We start from the raw sequence: 21,137 nt of genomic DNA on the forward strand, positions 1-21,137 counted from the left end.
GTGAAACTCCCAGTAAGCCTATAGGAAGTATACTAACCTGACGCTGCCAGATAAGGGCGGTATTGTGAAACAAATTTGTGTAGCAAGCTTTTTGGATCTGGCAGCGTCAGGTTAAGGAAGTACTGCCACTGTGCCACACCCCAGATATTTCAAATCAGTGGTGGTAGCCTATTATAACAACAGCCCGCTTCAGGTTTTGAACTGACAGCTCTTGTAGGCCTATATATATACAATCACTTATACTTTTGCTATACTTGTACAAAACATTTGAATTGGTAGCCTATATTTCTGTGGTCAAGATGTACCTTTTTCAGATTCCATTCCCATCGCGCTTTCATTATAAAACTGCTACTTTTGAACACAACCTCTTCCCCCCCCCACACACACACACACACACACGGCACACATGCACGTCCTGAGTCACAACATAGGGGATGATGGAGGGTGCACGTGCCTAATATATTACACAACACTCCCCCCCTTCCCCCCCCCCACCCAATAGGGAATGCAAGGCTGACGTCACGTCTTAACCCATTCTGACCTGAGATCAGATTCTAAAAATGTCTTCTACATCCTGACAGTTTTCCATTCTGACCTGAGATCAGATTTAAAAAAAAAATGTCTTCTATGTCAGTCGCTCTTCGATTTTTCAAAAATAGCAGACCTACAAGCTCGTAGCGCGCCACTCGGTGGCGCGCTATGAGCTTGTAGGTCTGCTATTTTTCAATAGCTAAAGCATGACATGATGCTAACACCAAAATGGGTTCCTGCCTAAAATGGGTTTAAAAAACCTATGTTTCTATGTGTCAGTGGCGCTCAACCATTTTCATGTCAAGGACCCCCATCTGAAAATATGCAGTTCCAGGGACCCCCTCCCAGAAGCAAATATTGGAGTTAAAAAACGTTTTCTCTGAAAGAATATATAAAAAATATCTTTCAAAAATAGCAGATCTACAAGCTCATAGCGCGGCAGTCGGTGCCGCGCTATGAGCTTGTAGATCTGCTATATTCCAATAGCTAAAGTGTAACATATAATGCTTAAAACACCAAAAGGGGTTCCTGCATACTCTACTGTCTCATTTCTCTCCAAAATCATGTGAATATGATGGAATATGATTACAGCTGACATTTATCATACACTAGCCCGCCCTAAAAAATAAAGGGGGGGGGGGGGGGTTGAAAATCGATGACGATATATCGTTACATGCCTAGCTGTGAATGGTCTGCTTTTGATGGGACTACTATATAGAGCGGCGCAGTTCCTCCCCCTTTCAGAACAATGAACGGCCCAGGAAATGAAAACGCAATGCATTTCCCCATAGGCAGTTTTTATTTAATTTATTTAAAGACCTTTTAAGCGTCGTACGAAGCCAACTCTTGTCGTGACAAATCATGACAACACACAATATTTCGGGCCAAACAAAGAATTAGAAAGTAGACACTTTTTCTTTTTTTCTTCTTTGTAATTATTTGTTTTGTGTGTTGTCATGAAGAGTTGGCTTCGTACGACGCTTAAAAGGTCTTAATAAATTAAATAAAAACTGCCTATGGGGAAATGCATTGCGTTTTCATTTCCTGGGCCGTTCGTTGTTCTGAAAGGGGGAGGGAGTGCGACGCTCTATAGACAAAGAATCATAGAAATGACGTCGTCTCAAACCTCCTCTGTAGCTGTCGCCTCCTCCGTTTCCACCGCGGCTCTGATACCCGCCGCCACCACCACCGCCGCCGCCGCCGTGGGCTCCTCCGCCGTCGCGGCTGTCGTAGCGCTGGAAGCCGCCGCCGCCGCGGTTGCTGTCGCCACGTCCGCCGCGGAAGCTGCTAACCGACCTGTTGTCGAAGGAGCGTTTGTCGGCCGGCGGGCCGGCCTTGCGGCCGTCCTCGTTGTATAGCTTCACCAGCTTTTCGGCCTCTTCGCGCTCGACCTCCGCGAAGGTCACCTCGTCCAGGAAGTCTCCAGAGTTGGGGAGGGTGAAGTTGGCTTGGGTAACGAGGAGGACAAGAACCCCACGGAGAACAGGACAAGGAAGACAGCCCATCCAAGAAGAAAGGGATGGGGGGGGAGGGGAGTGAGAGAGATGGGGGAAGGGGGAGGGTAGCAAAGACCAGAGGAGGTCACGCCACCGGAAGACAAAATTGAACACAATTACTACCAGGTAGAGGCAAACGGAAAACACAATAGAGAGAAAAGAAAAGTAAAATAAATAAATAAAGGCAAGTAGACGAAAGCAAGGTGGCAATGTGTTTGGCAGGGGGGGTATGGAACAAACGTTACCTCCATAAGAAAACGTTGGAGGGAACATTTGTTCAAAGCAAACACAGTAGAGAAGACTTCAGAACAGGTGTTTAAAGGACAAAACAACTAGGAGACTGGAGGAGGAGGAGGAGGAGGAGAGCACTGCAAACCAAGGGCCCCTTGATGAGGTTTCAATACAACCTCTGAAAACATCAGTGAAACGTACTACCAAAATGTGTACTAGAACTACAAAAAAATAAAGGTTAAGAAGTTTTAGAACATCACATACTGGGTTTGGCCAGTCATGGAATGTTAATTCTGAATGCATGGCCAACCCCCAAAGTTATACAGACCAAGTCTCAGTTTGCAGTGCATTGTGGGTAGAAGAGGGAGGGAGTAAGGAGGAGGGGGGGAGGCGCTAAGGTGGATAATTTCAGGTAGACCGTTTTAAATAGAAATAATCTGAAAGCCAAATGAGACTATGATAGGGGAGACTCGGGGGGGAAAGGGGGGAAGGCAGGGTAGGTAGGTACATATTCCAAAGATTGATTTTTAAAGACATAAAAAAAAACAAAAGAAAAAAACAAATATACTTTTTTTTTTTTTTTTGGTTGTGTTTTTTTAGCACATCGTTCCTACCTTTCATTTCTAAAACAGCATGATCGGGCACATCCTTCCCCTGCTGACCCTGTTGCTTTAATGTTCGCTCTTTAAAATCCTCGTCCGTGGGACAAATTACAATAGCCTTGCGTTGAAAACCTTCAAAAGGACGCATTTTTCGTCTCTGGGCAGATCCATATACATTTGTCTAGCAATGGTGACAAGAAAGAAGTAGAAGACTTGTTTGTTATGGTTTTACTTGTCTCGTAATGGCTTTTTCCGCCGTGTGGAAGAAGGCTGGAACCCTGCAATAATGAAGTGAGAGAGGTTTGGCTTTGGTTTGTCATGTCTATGGGTCTTGTATTTACTTCAGTTTTAAACTAATGGCCTCTCATCACTCCACAGGCTTACCTTGTAAACACGCTGCCCTTCATGTCGTCCGTTTGGCAAACCCAAGCCCTCCCCAATGTCTAAGCTAGGCTGTCACATTCTGTCAATCTTTCATTGAACTTAAAACTCGTTTAATTGTGTAATTGGCAAGTCAAGGAGAAAATAAGCATATCGAAACCAAATGAGTTTTTTATAATATATATATTTTTTTACATCATAATTACGCCTTCACTCAAACCTAAACATCCCGCGTTCAAATACTAGGTCAAAGTTTCAGCACCGTTCTGATATTTAGCTCAACGACTACTAACACTGCACTGTCCTCTGGCTAGCAATAAACATTACTACTTCAAATAAGCGCCATAGTCTTGATAATAACAACTATATTCCAGAGTCGGACCTGATACTATCCTATCGTATTCTCGCCCCACACGTACCTGGACTCACCTGATCTTCATAAACGTCATCTTTGAACCTCATAAGGACAGACAGACAGACAAATAAGACCCACCTGCTGATACTCACGTAGTCCTTGGACACGCCCAGGGAGAGACCCCACCTACCTTTTTGATGGCAGCATTTTTTTTTTGCCGAGCACAAAGTTCTGAAAAGCTGAAAATGGGTTAGTCTTTTCACTTACCTTCAGGGTCACATTTAAACACAGAACAGTTCCAAGTGTATATATATATATATATCAATGTCAATGATAAGTTTTTAAACAAAAAAGGCTATTTTTTTTCTCTTTAAAATTACCATAGCAACAGAAAGTGTTTTTCTTACTCACCAGGTAGAGCTTACTTCAACATCTTTACATAGTCATGGTTTACTTGTACATTGTTGAAAGTTCACAAGACAAAACAATACTGGATCATGATACAAGATAGGAAAAGTACAAAATATATACAAAATATATACTGAGGGGATGACAACGTGGAGTATTCTGTCACTTAAATGAGAGCCATCTTTTTTTTTTCTTTTACAATACATAATAACAAGCAAAGTAGATCAAGACTTAGCAAAACTCATACAATCCCTGAAAGATAAATAAAATAGACCATTAGAAAGAGTTGTGGTTGAGCATTGAGCATTAGGGCACTAGGGCACAGACACATGGTGGTTGTTTGTTGTTGTTATCAGAGCAGAGCTCTTAAAGGGGCAGTTACCTGGTCCAGGATGTAGTTACGGCGCTTTCGGGCGGCGATCTCGAGGAGCCTGTTGAGACACTCTTGGGCCTGCTGGATCAGAATGTCCCAGCGGCCCGCGTAGTTCCGCTGGCGACGGAGGCCCATCACCTGTAGAGGGCGTTGTGTCCGGCACAAGCTTGGAGTCACTTTTACGTTCAGTTTTCTTAAACCCATTCTGACCTGCGATCAGATTCTAAAAAATGTCTTCTGCATCCCGACAGTTTTCTGAAAAAGCTATGTTTCTATGTCAGTTGGTTCCTTCGATTTTTCAAAAAATAGCAGACCTACAAGCTCATAGCGCGCTATGAGCTTGTAGAAAATAGAAGCTCAGATCTGCGTGTGCATCCCCCTTTGCATTAAGCGAAAATACCCAATACTATACCGTCTGCATTACGGTTCTAAGTGAGCTTTTAAACTAGACATTGTAAATGTGCATTGAACTCATAATTCAATGCACTGTTCGCCGCTTCACCTCCCAATGTATGAATGAATGAACCATTGTAAAACGCTTTGAGCACTTGGAAAAGCGCTATAAAAATGCTATTAATTATAATAAGCAACAGCATGGCCTATTTCTAGTCTACAATGTTTTTACAATAGTTTGTTTACAGGTTAAATGGATAATTTCCAGATAGCATTAGCTCATTGTTTAGCCGTCTCCTACAAAAGGAGGGTTGCGTGTGACAACAATGCTAGTCAATCAGTTCTATGCAACGGAAAAGCACCATTTTAGTGCCCATTATGAAAATGGCGTAAAATGGAGTATTACCTTCATGTTGTCCATGATGGCGTTGGTGCCCAAGATGTTGTATTTCTTGTCGGGGAAGGTCTCGGCCTGTTTCATGGCCCAAGTCGTCTTCCCACAGGCAGGCAGACCCACCATCATCAAAATCTGAAAACAAATGACCAATCACATATTCAGTTAAATGTTGCCAGATCTACATTGTACGAGTAAAGCAAATGAAGCTGGGGACCACATCGATTCGACAACTACCCACGCTTCTCCACCATTCTCTCTAGGGCGGCCTCAAATAATAATGATCGTCCTATTCTATATTAGTATGTTGAATCTAGTTTGCATTAATGACAGGACGGCCTGTCATACAGCCAGATTTGGGAGAGCAGCGCAGCTTTGTTGTTGCGAGGAAAGCGGTAAAATGAGACTTTCGTGGTTGTTTTCGTCTCAGATTTAGTCCGACGGAGGGACACAGTATAAATCTATGGGGACACAAAAGCGACACAAAAGTAGGACCCGGAAGTATCTCAGGAGGGGGCGGGGCTCTCACGTCACGGCTAAAATACAGAATATATATATACCTCGCAGTCAGCCTTGGTGCCGGGTCCCTCCGTGCCGCGGGTCTTGTTCTCCAGGCTGACGTCGTGGATGAACGTGTAGCCCTCCGCCTTGGGGAAGTAGGGCGTGGGCTTCTGGCCGAAGTTGAACTCCACGGCGCAGTTCTTCACCAGGACGTGCGGGAAGAGGGCGCGGCCCGCCAGCGCCTCCTTGGTGCACTGGAACGCCTCGCCCAGCTCCACGCCGTTCTTGGTGTACGACATGTGGACCTCGTCGTCTTTCTCAAAGTCCTAGGAATAATAATAATGAAAAGAAAGGTGGAAAAAAAGGTACATTGGGATGTTAACTTATTTAGGCCTGACCTCAAAATAAAAATCTTCTAAATCCTCCAGTTTTCTGAAATAAATATTTTCACGATTTTTCAAAAATAGCAGACCTACAAGTTCATAGCGCGCCACTCGGTGGCGCGCTATGAGCTTGTAGATCTGCAATTTTTCAATAGCTAAATTATAACAATGTTTAAAACACTCAAAATGGGTTAATGCTGGACAAACCTATTCAATAATTATATATCGTAGTGCTTAGATATAGACTGTCATTCAGTAACGCAGCAATGCCTTCAATGTTTCTGGACTCTTAACCACTGCAATTATTTTGCCGCTTTGCATTTTACTCAAAAGTGTAGAGAAAACAACGCAACATATTGGAGACATCTGATGGGAGACATTTGATCCATAAACTTCCTGGTAACAAATCACCGAGCTCCATTCATATGTCTACAACCACTAACTTTGTTTGAAAATGTGGGTCATTTTAACTTGACATTGTCTCAGGCATTTCTGCAATTGCACACAATTAAAACAACTAAAAGGAAACCCCAATAAAAATCCAATAAAATAAATTGCACTACAAAATACAGTATTATACAAAATACAATAAACTATAACAACCACTACTACTTACAATGTAACAACCAATGACATCATTTTCACCAAACTTCTCTCCATAGTCGAAAAACTTGCAGTCGGAGGACTTCTTTCCTGTCCCTCCGTAACCAAAGGAGAAGGGCTCCTCACCTGAAAGACAACACAAGTTTTTTTTATTTTTTCCAAAAATGAGTTAACAGCACAGGCAGACTCGTCACGTAACTAGAGCGTGTCTGAAATAAGTGTCAGAGTTGAAGTAGACATGTAACTATGAAATACATGCTTAAACATGTAGCTTGGTGTAATGTTAAGAGACTACAGAAGTGAACCTTTCAAGCCCAGTTTTCTCAACTCGCTGTTTTCTGCAAGACATTGACTCTATAAGCCATATCTCCAAAACTGGAGGGTCAAACTGAACAACCAATATGTCAATTTGAAGCTATGATTCCCTGCTTTCATATTTCATATATTCATATATTTCAATGGCAGTCCCTCAGTCAAATTTAGTCACATATGTTGCAATGTGTTGTGAGCTTGACGATCTGCTATTGCTGTATTTTTGATAAGCGACATTTCGCTCATTATCGCAAGCTCAAAAACAGGGTTGAAAAGTGGTCAATTCTAAATTGTACATAATGTATTACGGTCTGGGACTACTACTCCCTTCTCACCGAGCTGGATGCTGCAGTTGTTCAGGGACCATCCGATTCGAACGACGTGGGGGTCTGCCTCACTGCTGGGCAGATGTTTGACCGGGATCTCCTCATTGATCTTAGGAAGGAAAACAGGGAAAGATTACGACTAATCTTTTTTTTCCAGTCAGGATGGATAGAAGACATTTTTTAGAATCTGATCTCAGGTCAGAATGGGTTATAATCTGGCCCACCCACCACAACAAACTAACCTTCAGCTCATAACACACACGGCCGCTGCCGACCCCGTGGGTGGCCCGGGCTCCGGCCCACAGGTAGGCGAAGCCCTCGATGGTCAGGGGATAGCCTGTGTATCGGTCCCTGGACACCTTGAAGTGCAGGTCACAGTTGTCTGCAAAAAGAACCATAGCATTAGCATTATGGTATGCTTTAGCTATCGAAAAATAGCAGATCTACAAGACCCTACAAGGGATCAAATGGTTGTGGCTTACAGGTATCGATCGTCACCAGAGTGTTATCGATGATCTCTTCCTCGTCTTCGGCGGGAGGCTGTGGCGTACGGGACCTGGATAAAAAAAAACACTAAATTAATTACACTGAACACAACTTTGCGACATTTTATCAAACCAACACCCACCAGTGTTGTTTTCGTCGACTAAAACTAAGACGAAAAATGTTCGTCGACTACCTTTTTTCACTGACGAAAACTGTCATGGAAACGAACTGAAAACTAAGCCATGATGACTAAAACTAAGACTAAATACGTTGACAATTCCGTCAGATAAAAACTAGAGCTAAATGTTAGGAAGGGACTAGTGGACAAGAGTAATCCAGTATAAGTCATTTTACACTTTTACACTGCTGAAAATAGCAGATCTACAAGCTCAACTTGTGAGCTTGTAGATGGTGTGTGTAAAATCAGCCATTATGACGGCATCAAGGCCCGGCAAAACACATTTTAGTCGACTAAATCACCTGCCGATTTAGTCGACTAAAACCTTATGACATTCTCGACTAAAACTAGACTAACACTAAAACATTCCAGGTGACTAAAATGTGCCAAAAACTAAGTGAAAACTATTCAAGAGACCATGACTAAAACGTCAACAAAAACACCACCACACACACACACACACACACACACACACACACACAAGCAGCAAACGGGGGGGTGAAAGGAAGCTATACCTCTTCTCCTCGCGGTGCTCATAGAACCCATAGCCCCGGTTGGCCTCGTCGTAGGGCCTCTTACGGCTCTGGGGTTTATCGGACTCCGTCTTGACTTCGGCGTCGGCCGGCAGGACGATGGCCTCCTCTTGCTCCGACTCACCGCCCGGCGCTGGAGGCTTCTGCTCTGCCTGGGCAGCGGATACCTCCTCCTCATCCTTCTCCTTTTTGACCTCTGTTTGAACGACAGCAATTAAAAAAAATTAATTACAATATAGCGGACTGGTCGACAAGTGTAACCATAAGACCTTTTGGTGTTGGCACCAAATGTCAACTTCCCGATATGTTAATTTACACGTCTAGCAGCCACAGATAACGTCCTTATCCAGAGTAAATTAACCTATTCTGACCCGAGAGTGAGAGCTATGTTTCCATGTCAGTCGATTCTTCAAAAATAGCAGACCTACAAGCTCAACACCAAAATGGGTTAAGTGCAAGATTGGGATAATGACATGAAGAACACTCAACATACGACAGGGTAATTAATTGGGTCATGAAATAAGAGTGCAAAGAAAACAATCAAATGCTACCAAGTAACTAGGATACTATGCAAACTTCAAACCTAGCATGTGTCTAAATAACATGCCATCTTAATAAAAATACTTAGCATTTGTGGTCACAGTTACAAATGTAATGTAATGTTTTCAACGCAAAACATACTGGAGTGCAAATGTGGGAAGTGGCCCCAGAGTCAGCGCTGTGATGTTCAGACGATCAGTGAAAGTTCCAACACACAATTACTCATTTTATTCTGGGTCGATCAAAACAAGCAAGTAGCTTGTTTTGATCGTAGCCTTGGGAACCTAGGCCTATATACGCATCTCCTGCTTCCTTAGGGGAGAAGTACAACCTTGGACATGACGCTAGTATGTCACAGAACATTTAGCCCCAATCAGGCACTTGATGCGACCACCATTATGTGCCATTTGTATAGTCTGTGTCACTTTTTGACACGACTATTGACTCGGCCCAGGGATCGAACCCCCAAGCTCAGTCTCACTGGGGCACATTGTCGCCGATCACAAGACCACTTTGTGATCAAGACGAGACTTAATCCGAGTCGTCATTGATGAGCCGACGCCATCTACGAGCTCAGTCATTAGGTTCAGATGCCGTTTCCACGGGACAGCGCTCTATCGAGGATTCGAGGCTATGTGGCCAAAACAGATGCTCTCTAGACATTGGGGCGTGAGGAGCAGCACGGAGGTCGAGCTGGGTGTCTCATGAAAGAAAATCGTACTATTCATGCGACGTTGTACGATACGAGCACTCTGTGAAGGCCTCATGTGCCACAAGGCACGACGTGGAAAGGTGACGGTAACAGTACGAGACATTGTTTTATCGTAGTAATAAGAGGAGTATGTGGAGGCAAGAAAAATGGTCGATTAGATTCATACACCGATAAACCAGCAATGTACTGTCAGGACCGTGTGGGATGTAGACAGCTGGTCGTTTTCTATTCTAGACGGTAGCACGTTTACACCTGGTCTAGTTTGTGTTTACACATTTTTGTCTTCAATGTTTGCGTTTACAAGCTTTTGTCCTCGAGGTTTGCGTTCACACAAGACACTCAAAGCTGGACATAGCAGGGGGGGGGGGCTAGTAGCGCCACTCAAAAAAAACGTTCAACGTTACCTTGTTTAACCTCAGGCTTGCCCTCCAGTTCCTCCCCGGGTTTGGACTTGTCGACGTGCATCACGTCATCCCCACTGTCGTCGTCGTCTCCGGGTGTCGTGACGTCCCTGCTGTCATCGCCGGGCGTGGTGACGTCCCTGCTGTCGTCACCGGGCGTGGTGACGTCACGGCTGTCGTCGCCGGGCGTGGTGACGTCCCTGCTGTCGTCACCGACGGGGATGACAGCGTCCATGCTGTCGTCACCGGGCAGCAGGTCGTCCCGGCTGTCCTCCTCCTCGTCGGGCTTCATGTCGTCCCGGCTGGCGTCGGCGTCCGCCGTGAAGTCGACGGCCACGCTCAACCCCTCTCAAGGCCCTGGTGCTTCACCAATCAAATCAAAAGGCCCTACAGATTCAGCCAATTAATTAATTAATTAATTGGCTGAATCTGATTTGGTTAATTAATTAATTAATTAACATGCTTGCGTTCAGCTCATATGCACTGCCTGCGCTGCCCGCTGACACTGGGCATTGGGCACAGCCTTTCCAACTTCAGTCTCTGCTATAAAGTATTATGTAAGGACTAGGAGATTACTTTATGGTTATTAATACAGTTATTAACAAGACACAACACACACACGTTGGTCTGAGTGAGGGGGCCTTCCTGAGCGAGGGGGCTTCTGATTGCGTCACTTACTCGCTTCCCCTCTGTCAGTGACTGAGGAGGAAGCGACGCACAGCTGTTGGGAACCCCCATAGAGTATTAAAAGGATAGAGACTAAACTAGCGCGAAGCTCCGCCCCCTCCACTATTCATGTCAGTGGAAGTTGCTCAGTGGCGTTTTGAAGCACCCGGAAGGCTGCCGGAAGTACCGTCTTTTCCCTGATTCAGCATTTCACTTCCGCATTTGGACACCAAATTTTGGTGTCCAAATGCGGAAGTGCACCCAGAGTGCACCTGGGCTTTACATTGGGCGCTCGGTTGCACGGGGTTTCCTCGTCAAGAATCCACGGGTCCGCCTGCAGTCCTTCCTCTTACCACTAGACCAGCGCTTCAACATTGGAGTGCCTAGCTGGCCCCTTTGGGAACCCCCCCCCCCAAACCGACCGAGGGAAAATCAACTGCTACAGAAACTGTCGGACGACCAAAAATACTAGCGGGGGTTCCTGTGTTGCCACTGTTGCGTTATATTTTTCGACAGAAGCAACAGCTGTACTTATATAGTCTCGTACCGGGCCCTGCAAGCTGCGGGCCCCATGGAGCTTAAGCTCCACTAAGCTCCATTGTTAATCCGGGCCTGTATATATTTACACACACCTTTAAAGGTAGTGCAGTGATCGAGTGATTTGTCTTAATAAAATAAGTGTTAAAAAGCTACGTATTGTGATATTACTCATTGCTAGTGTTTGTTGCAGAAACATGAGTCTCTATGTCTCTCCAGCTTTTTATTAAACACAAAATGCATTTTCAGAAACTGAAACCAATTTTTATCTAATCAGGAAAGTTTGTCTGCTCATTTCTTTATGGCATCTATTGCAATTCCACTTGTTTAATGATTAAACAAGTGGAATTGTAAGAGATCATAGAGCCATAAAGAAATGACAAACACTATAACATTTTAACTCATAAATATAGCTACTCTCTCCCATGGTTGGCCTATAGGCCTACCCGAAACTGTATTTTCTTTTTATTAATAAAGTGCTGGAGAGACAGTGAGACCAGCTCTGTTACTGAACAAACACAATGGTTACGTTCAGAATGTAGTGATTTAACCTTTTAACTAAAATCTTTGTGTTTTAACCAAAAAATATCACTTTAGGCTACACTACCTATAAGGTGCCCTGATTGATTGACATGAAAAAGGCAAACCCAAAATGCAACACTTTGTTTTCAAGAGTGGCATTACAAAGTTTACTTTTTATTTGCCAACACTGCTATTTTCAGCAATCAATCAATTTAAATTATTGTTTATTAATTGACAAATGTACAAATAATAACAAATAAACAAATTTTATTTAAATTTGGTATAGGCTAAATAACTATACTTCCTTATTTTTCCTTTATTTTACTCAGACATTACTCAGACATGACAAGACATCAGTGAGTTGGACAAAGTGAAAGTAAAACCAAACCAGATTAAACCTACGTACATGTTTGTTTCGATTATTTGGCAATAAGATAATGATAGCTGTGCAAAAAATATATAGGTTATAGTTTCCTGCACGAATTTGATGTAGCCTAATGTTAACATTTAAACTGAACCTGTGGTATTTATCTATAATTGCCTAATTAAAATCTAATAAAACGGTCGTCTTACCTGTCATTTTCCTGGGTCAAGTGAAGGATATTATTCAAATCTAACGTTGTCAGGTAAAACTTCTCAGACGTTTAGGCAAAAAAAGGTCACAACACAAACGTTGAAACAATTAAGTGTTTGTGCCCACTGCCTGGCAAAGGGCACAAACAAAAAAAAACTAAAGTTTCCTCCAGCTCTACTGAAACCCTATTGGCTGTCTGGCTGACACTGATCATCTCAAGATAGTGTAGGCTACTGTAACCTGTACAACTTGAACCTGGTATTCCTGACTTGCAGGTCTGCATTCTGGGACAGTTTTGGTATTTCAGTCAGACAACTCACGAATAGATTAAACAATATTTATTGCAGCATGAGTAATGAGTGTGCATATGATATTTGACATTTGGCGCTCGGCTCTGCTGGATTTCTCCCTGCTCGGCATGATTAGCAACAACATAAAACATAAGAGCAGGGAGATAGATATACAATAACCCCCCCATGGGGAGCATAGATAGCAGAGCCCACCGGTGGTGCTGGGGTGGTGGTGGGAGAAAACATCACATACAACCGGGAACCATGAGCAGAGGAAGGCAGGAAGGGCATGGAGACTAGTGACCTTAAGTAACCAGTTAGTCAGCTGACTGCCGCATCGGCGAATGACGTGTGAGACTTGTACACACGTATACTCCCACATAGTAAAGCAGCATGTTAACCCCTTGAGCATAGTAAGGGCCTTTGAGCATGGCAAGAACCTCCCTTGAGGTTGACTGACTGAACTGACTCCACGAGCTGCGTTTGATTAGGCCTATATTTCTGTGTACTATCACTAATAATGTCTACAAGATCTGGTTTTCAAGCTTTTTTTCTAATAACGTTTAATGAAAGTTTCAATGCTTTTTATGTGATGTATTCCCATGCTTTTTTGTTCTTGCCTAATGTAAATCGCTCTGGATTAAGAGCGTCTGCTAAATGCCTAAATTGTAATTGTAAATGCATTAGTAGGCTATATGGCATTCGAATCCGTTAAACCACATTTGTGTGAAGCCTGACATCTAAAGGTGGGAAATAAGTACTGCAGTCTGATTCGCATTGGGGGACCAATACAAGTCATTAGTACAGCCCTGTTTACACAAACAATGATGAAGGCCTACTCTAGTCTAAAGTCCATTCCTAATCCAATAATGCTGCTGCTCTGACAGAACTCAGTCTAATCACTAATCAGCACAACGGATGATATTTCTAATAATCTGTGCTGTCATGCTCTTTCCAGCATGGCTGGATAGCCTATATTTCAACCAATTGCTTTGGTCAGAAGAAATATACCTGCAGTAATATAAATATTTCATTCCACTTTTGCCTTTTTTCTCCTTTTTTAGGGCGACTCCTCATGTGTACACATGCAGTAGGCCTACACAGGTACACTGGTAAACACAATACGCCTACTTGTGCATGGCTGAACTTTAAATTAAATTTCTTTGTGATTATGGTATGATTTTTATTTTATTTTTTTAATCAGGGAAGACCACAGGACACCCTGAGTGAGTAGACAATATGATGACAACGTACAAAAAAAAACACACAATTTCACATAAGGTGAAATATAGTGAGCAATATAAAACAAATCACCATAATGCTAATACACAGGGGTTACAAAAAAAAACCCAAACAGGTACAGTCGCTATGTGCGGCATCCTGAAGTAGTGCCTTAAATGGCTCTAGAGAGACCAGTTTGTCCAGTTTCTGTCCTGGATGATGAATAGCACTTGACTTGTCACAATGATACAGTAAGCGTGTTGCAGTAGCCTATAATGCAGGCGTCTGTTTGTATTGTGTGTTATAGGTACAGTATAACTGTGCCAAAATGTTTAACCCATTCTGACCGGGCACCCATTTTGGTGTTGGCATCATGTTATGCTTTAGCTATTGAAAAATAGCAGATCTACAAGCTCATATCGCGCCACCGAGTGGCGCGATACGAGCTTGTAGGTCTGCTATTTTTGAAAAATCGAAGAACGACTGACATTTTTCTAGAATCTGATCTCAGGTCAGAATGGATTAATCAGACCAGTGTGTGTCCATGTGGAAACCTCGCATGAATCTGATCTCAGGTCAGAATGGGTTAAGTGTGATGCCCCGTGCTCCCGGTTATGGTTGGGGTGAGGGTTTGGGGTAGGTAGTCGATGGGACCAATGGATCGGACCTATGCCCCGTCGGACTAAAGGCTGCATGCACTCTGTTACTGCAGTCCCCTTTATTGTCTTGTTTTTTCAGTTTAGAACCCAAATGTGAGAAACTTACTACAGTATCACATACTATATTCACTACCAAATACTAATACTAATTGTCTTAGATCAGGGGTGGGCGACTTAACGATGGCGAGGGCCAATATATTTCCACACTCACTCTGTTAGCAGCTATTTTTGCTATATTTGAATTGAAAACCTGAATAACTTCTTGCTATTTTTTAATTGGAATCCTGAAAAGTTACCTTTTTTAGTGAATTTCAAATGCATTTAGTTATATTTATGTTAACTTTATGAACTGTTAACATAACTACATTGGACACAAATAGACAATCACATTTTAATACTAGTCATTACTGTAACTACTAGTCATTTATACTAGTCATGAAGTAATTCAAGCGCGTTTAGAATTGTAACAGCTGAAATCAATACTATATCAGTATTCTGATATTAACATGCGGACCGCATTAAGTGAAGGTGGGGGGAAGCATGTGGCCCCCGGGCCGCCAATTGCCCACCCCTGTCTTAGATTGACTGCTCAATCCCTTTATATGAAGGTTACAAAATGCAAGACGTTGTAGATTTGATGTGAGCACTTGTAGAATACAACTTGAAATGTTCACGTGTAGAACATTTTCATATTTTTGAGGGGCGAGGTTTAATGTTTGTTTTTAGTTCAATGTTTGTTTTAAAAACGCCATTGACAATGAAGGGAAAAGTGACATCATCTTGTCCCTTAACACAAACATTAAATGCCATTAACAACACAGAGAATGTAATGTTTGTGTCGGAGCCATTATGATGGGGCTATATTATTGGTTGGGTTGGCATACTATTTTTGAACACTTGGTGGCAGGCTTTGGATTTGGCAGCACTGGGTGTGTATTTAGAGGGCACTCAGGTGCAGTGATTGAGGTCACTAGACACAGGGAACAAACCGTTCTTACCAGTAGCAGCAGCACAGCAGCAGCAGCAGAAGAACAGAGACTAACTTATAACATCACTGGTATGTTCATGTTCATGATTTCAACTGCTCACTTTCATTTTCTGATAAATAAATTAAAAGAGAAGGGAACCCGCACACTCGTATGCTCCAAAAGATAACTTTTATTGACCAAGGCTCTTCATCTGGTCAAACTCAAGATGTCAGTGATCCACCCACTTAAATAGACACCCACGGGTCACGTTACTGGGTGGAACTAACACTACATGCAGGTCATTAGATCAAATACTGAAATATCATTAAAAACAGTGTTACACATTTCTCAAATCCACCACAGTGGAGTAAGACAAAAGGACATCATGATTAAAGAATCTAAAACAGTGACTGATAAATAAATAACACTCAAACTGGATGAAAAATGGCAGTTACAGTTTGTTTTGAAACCGTTTGTTTTACATCACCTAATCAACATGAGTTAGAGTTAGACTATATATTAGCGCGCACAGGGACCCCCCCCCCCCCCCACCAGAAGCAAAGATTTGAGATAAAATGTTCACTCTGTAATAATATATATTCAAAGATTTGAGGCACATTTTCACGATTTTTCAAAAATGTGCAGACCTATACAAGTTCCGCGCTATGATCGAGCTTGTAGATCTGCTATTTTTCAATATTTAAAGTTGGCCTATAACATAATGCTTTAAAACACCAAAAGGGGTTCCCGTCCAAAATGGGTTAAAAAAGGATTACTCAACAAGGGAGTAATTCCACAGAAGCAAACTGCATACATTTATACATGCTGGTATAAAACTCTCTGCTCTAAAAGCTCTCTGGCCTAAAAGCAGTATAATAAAAAAAATGCTGCCTTTACTTTTATATAATGTAAATGTAATGCATAAATACATGATTTTCCTGTATTTTTTCCATCATAATCATCCTTCCCGAAATCCCCATAACTTTATTGGAATTAAATTCTTAGAATATTTTGTGTAGTTTTCAAAAATCTAAAATAGGTCTGTTGTGAACTATACTTCTCCCCCCCCCCCCCCCCCCCCCCCCGCCACTATAAACTGGGAAAAAGTACAGTGTGGGTTATATAATGTGCAGTATAGCTACTGTAGCCTTGTGATAAAGACAGACTGCTTTCTCACTTTTCCTCTTCAGCCACACATTTCATTTCATTTTCTGTTTATCAGTAACCTCCATTTCATACATTCCCACAATATGTACAGATGGGTGGGGGGACTTTGCCTTTTTTACAGGGGCCAGTTTCGAAATGCAGCCGCCCGTAGATGCTTTTTGGGAGTGGTTTTGTAGGAGTCTAGGGATTCACATTTCTTAATGGCCGTTGGTAGGGCGGTCCTCATTTATAGTAATACAGGGGTCCTTGACGGAGTTCCAGTGGGTCCCCAGCTAAATGATATAGTTATATTAAACAAATAGGTCTGTAACTCAGACTAGAGAGTGAACCAAATAAATGAGCCCTAACAGGTCAATTTGGTTCCATTCGTAAGCTACACGCTCAGAGTTAAATTAACGTAGATTTGGTTGCCCTGCTGCTGAGGACAGACCCAGCTCTGAGAACAGTTCAGGGTCTCTCTCCTCAAGATGAGTGATGAGTGAGTTAGCAGCCCTGTCTCCTTTCTTCTTAAGAATGTCAACGAGACAACGTGCCCTGTCCGCTCTGGCAGAGTTCTCCTCGAGTACTGAGTCTTTCTCGCCATCGTTCAAGCACTTGTCCTCCAAGAGGTCATCCAGGAGCTGCTTGAGGTTGGCAAGTGATATTTTATCTACAAATTTACTCCGGATCTCGATTAGTTTATCTAGGAGAGGGAGAGAGAGAGAGAGAGAGAGAGAAATACAACAGATAAATAAGACATAAATCAATCCATAAAACATTTACACCCTGTTGAGTCTAATTGATAAACTTCAGCTTAAAATGTGAAAAATAGCTAAGCATTTTGTGTCTTTTTTTCTGTCAAGCTTGTAATAATGTAAGCATTTACATCATGGAGAATGAAATGCCCTGAGCTAACTGTAGGCTGTGACCAGTCATGTGAAACTCCCAGTAAGCCTAGGAAGTACTAACTAACCTGACGCTGCCAGATAACGGCGGTATTGTGAAACAAATTTGTGTAGCAAGCTTTTTGGATCTGGCAGCGTCAGGTTAAGGAAGTACTGCCACTCTGCCACACCCCAGATATTTCAAATCAGTGGTGGTAGCCTATTGTAACAACAGCCCGCTTCAGGTTTTGAACTGACAGCTCTTGTAGGCCTATATATATACAATCACTTATACTTTTGCTATACTTGTACAAAACATTTGAATTGGTAGCCTATATTTCTGTGGTCAAGATGTACCTTTTTCAGATTCCATTCCCATCGCGCTTTCATTATAAAACTGCTACTTTTGAACACAACCTCTTCCCCCCCCCCCCCACACACACACACACGGCACACATGCACGTCCTGAGTCACAACACAGGGGATGATGGAGGGTAAAAATGCCTACGTATATATATATTATATATATATATATTCAGTGACGGATCAACCCCTCTCAAGGCCCTGGTGGTGCTTCACCAAATCAAAAGGCCCTACAGATTCAGCCAATTAATTAATTAATTAATTAATTAATTGGCTGAATCTGTAGGGCCTTTTGATTTGGTTAATTAATTAATTAATTAATTAACATGCTTGCGTTCAGCTCATGTCCACTGCCTGCGCTGCCCGCTGACACAGGGCGTTGGGCACAGCCTTTACAACTTCAGTCTCTGCTAAAGTATTATGTAAGGACTAGGAGATTACTTTATGGTTATTAATACAGTTATTAACAAGACACAACACACGTCGGTCTGAGTGAGGGGGCCTTCCTGAGCGAGGGGGCTTCTGATTGCGTCACTTAATTACTCGCTCTGTCAGTGACTGAGGAGGAAGCGACGCACAGCTGTTGGGAACCCGGGACCCCCCCCCCCCCCAAACCGACCGAGGGAAAATCAACTGCTACAGAAACTGTCGGACGACCAAAAATACTAGCGGGGGTTCCTGTGTTGCCACTGTTGCGTTATATTTTTTTTCGACAGAAGCAACAGCTGTACTTATAGTCTCGTACCGGGCCCTGCAAGCTGCGTGCCCCATGGAGCTTAAGCTCCATTGTTAATCCGGGCCTGTATATATTTACACACACCTTTAAAGGTAGTGCAGTGATCGAGTGATTTGTCTTAATAAAATAAGTGTTAAAAAGCTACGTATTGTGATATTACTCACTGCTAGTGTTTGTTGCAGAAACATGAGTCTCTATGTCTCTCCAGCTTTTTATTAAACACAAAATGCATTTTCAGAAACTGAAACCAATTTTTATCTAATCAGGACCAGGATACAGATCAAAGTTTGTCTGCTCATTTCTTTATGGCATCTATTGCAATTCCACTTTTATTAAACAAGTGGAATTGTAAGAGATCATAGAGCCATAAAGAAATGACAAACATTATAACATTTTAACTCATAAATATAGCTACTCTCTCCCATGGTTGGCCTATAGGCCTACCTGAAACTGTATTTTCTTTTTATTAATAAAGTGCTGGAGAGACAGTGAGACCAGCTCTGTTACTGAACAAACACAATGGTTACTTTCAGAATGTAGTGATTTAACCTTTTAACTAAAATCTTTGTGTTTTAACCAAAAAATATCACTTTAGGCTACACTACCTATAAGGTGCCCTGATTGATTGACATAAAAAAGGCAAACCCAAAATGCAACACTTTGTTTTCAAGAGTGGCATTACAAAGTTTACTTTTTATTTGTCAACACTGCTATTTTCAGCAATCAATCAATTTAAATTATTGTTTATTAATTGACAAATAATGTACAAATAATAACAAATAAACTAATTTTATTTAAATTTGGTATAGGCTAAAATAACTATCCTTCCTTCTTTTTCCTTTATTTTACTCAGACATTACTCAGACATGACAAGACATCAGTAAGTTGGACAAAGTGAAAGTAAAACCAAACCAGATTAAACCTACATTTTTGTTTCGATTATTTGGCAATAAGATAACGATAGCTGTGCAAAAAATATATAGGTTATAGTTTCCAGCACGAATTTGATGTAGCCTAATGTTAACATTTAAACATGAACCTGTGGTATTTATCTATAATTGCCTAATTGAAATAATATAAACGGTCGTCTTACCTGTCATTTTCCTGGGTCAAGTGAAGGATATTATTCAAATCTAACGTCAGGTAAAACTTCTGAGACGTTTAGGCAAAAAAAGGTCACAACACAAACGTTGAAACAATTAAGTGTTTGTGCCCACTGCCTAGAAAAGGGCTTGTATTTAACTAAAGTTTCCTCCAGCTCTACTGAAACCCTATTGGCTGTCTGGCTGACACTGATCATCTCAAGATAGTGTAGGCCTACTGTAACCTGTACAACTTGAACGTGGTATTCCTGACTTGCAGGTCTGCATTCTGGGACAGTTTTGGTATTAGGCCTATATTTCTGTGTAGGTATACTATCACTAATAATGTCTACAATAATTTCTAATAACGTTTAATGAAAGTTTCAATGCTTTTTATGTGATGTATTCCCATGCTTTTTTTGTTCTTGCCTAATGTAAATCGCTCTGGATTAAGAGCATCTGCTAAATGCCTAAATTGTAAAGTGAAGGATATTATTCAAATATTAACGTTGTCAGGTAAAACTTCTCAGACGTTTAGGCAAAAAGGTCACAACACAAACGTTGAAACAATTAAGTGTGCCCACTTCCTAGCAAAGGGCTTGTATTTAACTAAAGTTGCCTCCAGCTTATACTGAAACCCTATTGGCTGTCTGGCTGACACTGATCATCAGGGCCGGATTTAGCCAGCCCCACTAAGGTGGGCAGTCAAATTTGGGGTGTCAAACCCCAAAACATGTCTTCATGTGTTTAGACACAGTGGCCAGGTCTGTTTCGTTTGGACAACATAACTTGGCCAACTTTGGCTTTGCAACAATGAGTTCCCTTTTCAGAGTTGCGTAGTCTGTATACTGTAGCACTTCAACTCACGTACACATTTGACAGATAATATTCCACTTGAGTCGTATTTGTTATAGATTTCTCATTTGCCAAGATGACCAAGTTATTTTTTCTTTCGTGCAACACGGTGCAACGGTAGGGGGTTAGGACACGTGCCAGTGTGGAGAAGGAACTCTCACATGAAGCTGAAGACACACCAATTACAAGGGCTGTCACAACTTGTGCAACACAGGAAATGCTTTCTCGTATGTCTTCATGTGTTTAGACACAGTGGCCAGGTCAGTTTCGTTTTGGACAACATGACTTGGCCAACTTTGGCTTTGCAACAATGAGTTCCCTTTTCAGAGTTGCGTAGTCTGTCCCAGTTCCAGTAAGAACATGCAAAGGCTCCAACAAGGTGGAGTCTAGAAATCTCTCAGAATAGGGTACAAGGCTTGATATGGCTGTCATTGGGTCTAAATTCTTCTTTGATAATCTGTTTTCCATTTCTGAAATGGTCCTGTCGAGGATGCC

The 21,137-nt window shown here is 42.1% G+C and overlaps 1 protein-coding gene across 1 annotated transcript; it reads right to left on the reverse strand.

Annotated features, from left to right (window-relative positions):
* Positions 1-32: 32 nt before the first annotated feature.
* On the reverse strand, positions 33-10,473 carry LOC308321194 (heterogeneous nuclear ribonucleoprotein U-like protein 1; the record flags this gene model as incomplete). The annotated part of the gene is made up of 12 exons (XM_080772036.1): positions 10,143-10,473; positions 8,469-8,682; positions 7,772-7,845; positions 7,532-7,671; positions 7,299-7,398; positions 6,665-6,777; positions 5,725-5,991; positions 5,177-5,299; positions 4,387-4,515; positions 2,873-3,041; positions 1,658-1,978; positions 33-43 (listed from the first exon to the last, which is right to left on the reverse strand). The coding sequence occupies exons 1-12, from the start codon at positions 10,429-10,431 to the stop codon at positions 33-35; spliced, it is 1,950 nt and encodes a 649-aa protein (XP_080628162.1). The 5' UTR covers positions 10,432-10,473.
* Positions 10,474-21,137: the final 10,664 nt, after the last annotated feature.

The sequence above is a fragment of the Protomyctophum bolini genome (genome assembly GCF_963924005.1).
Source record: "Protomyctophum bolini genome assembly, chromosome: 9".
Taxonomy (NCBI): domain Eukaryota; kingdom Metazoa; phylum Chordata; class Actinopteri; order Myctophiformes; family Myctophidae; genus Protomyctophum; species Protomyctophum bolini.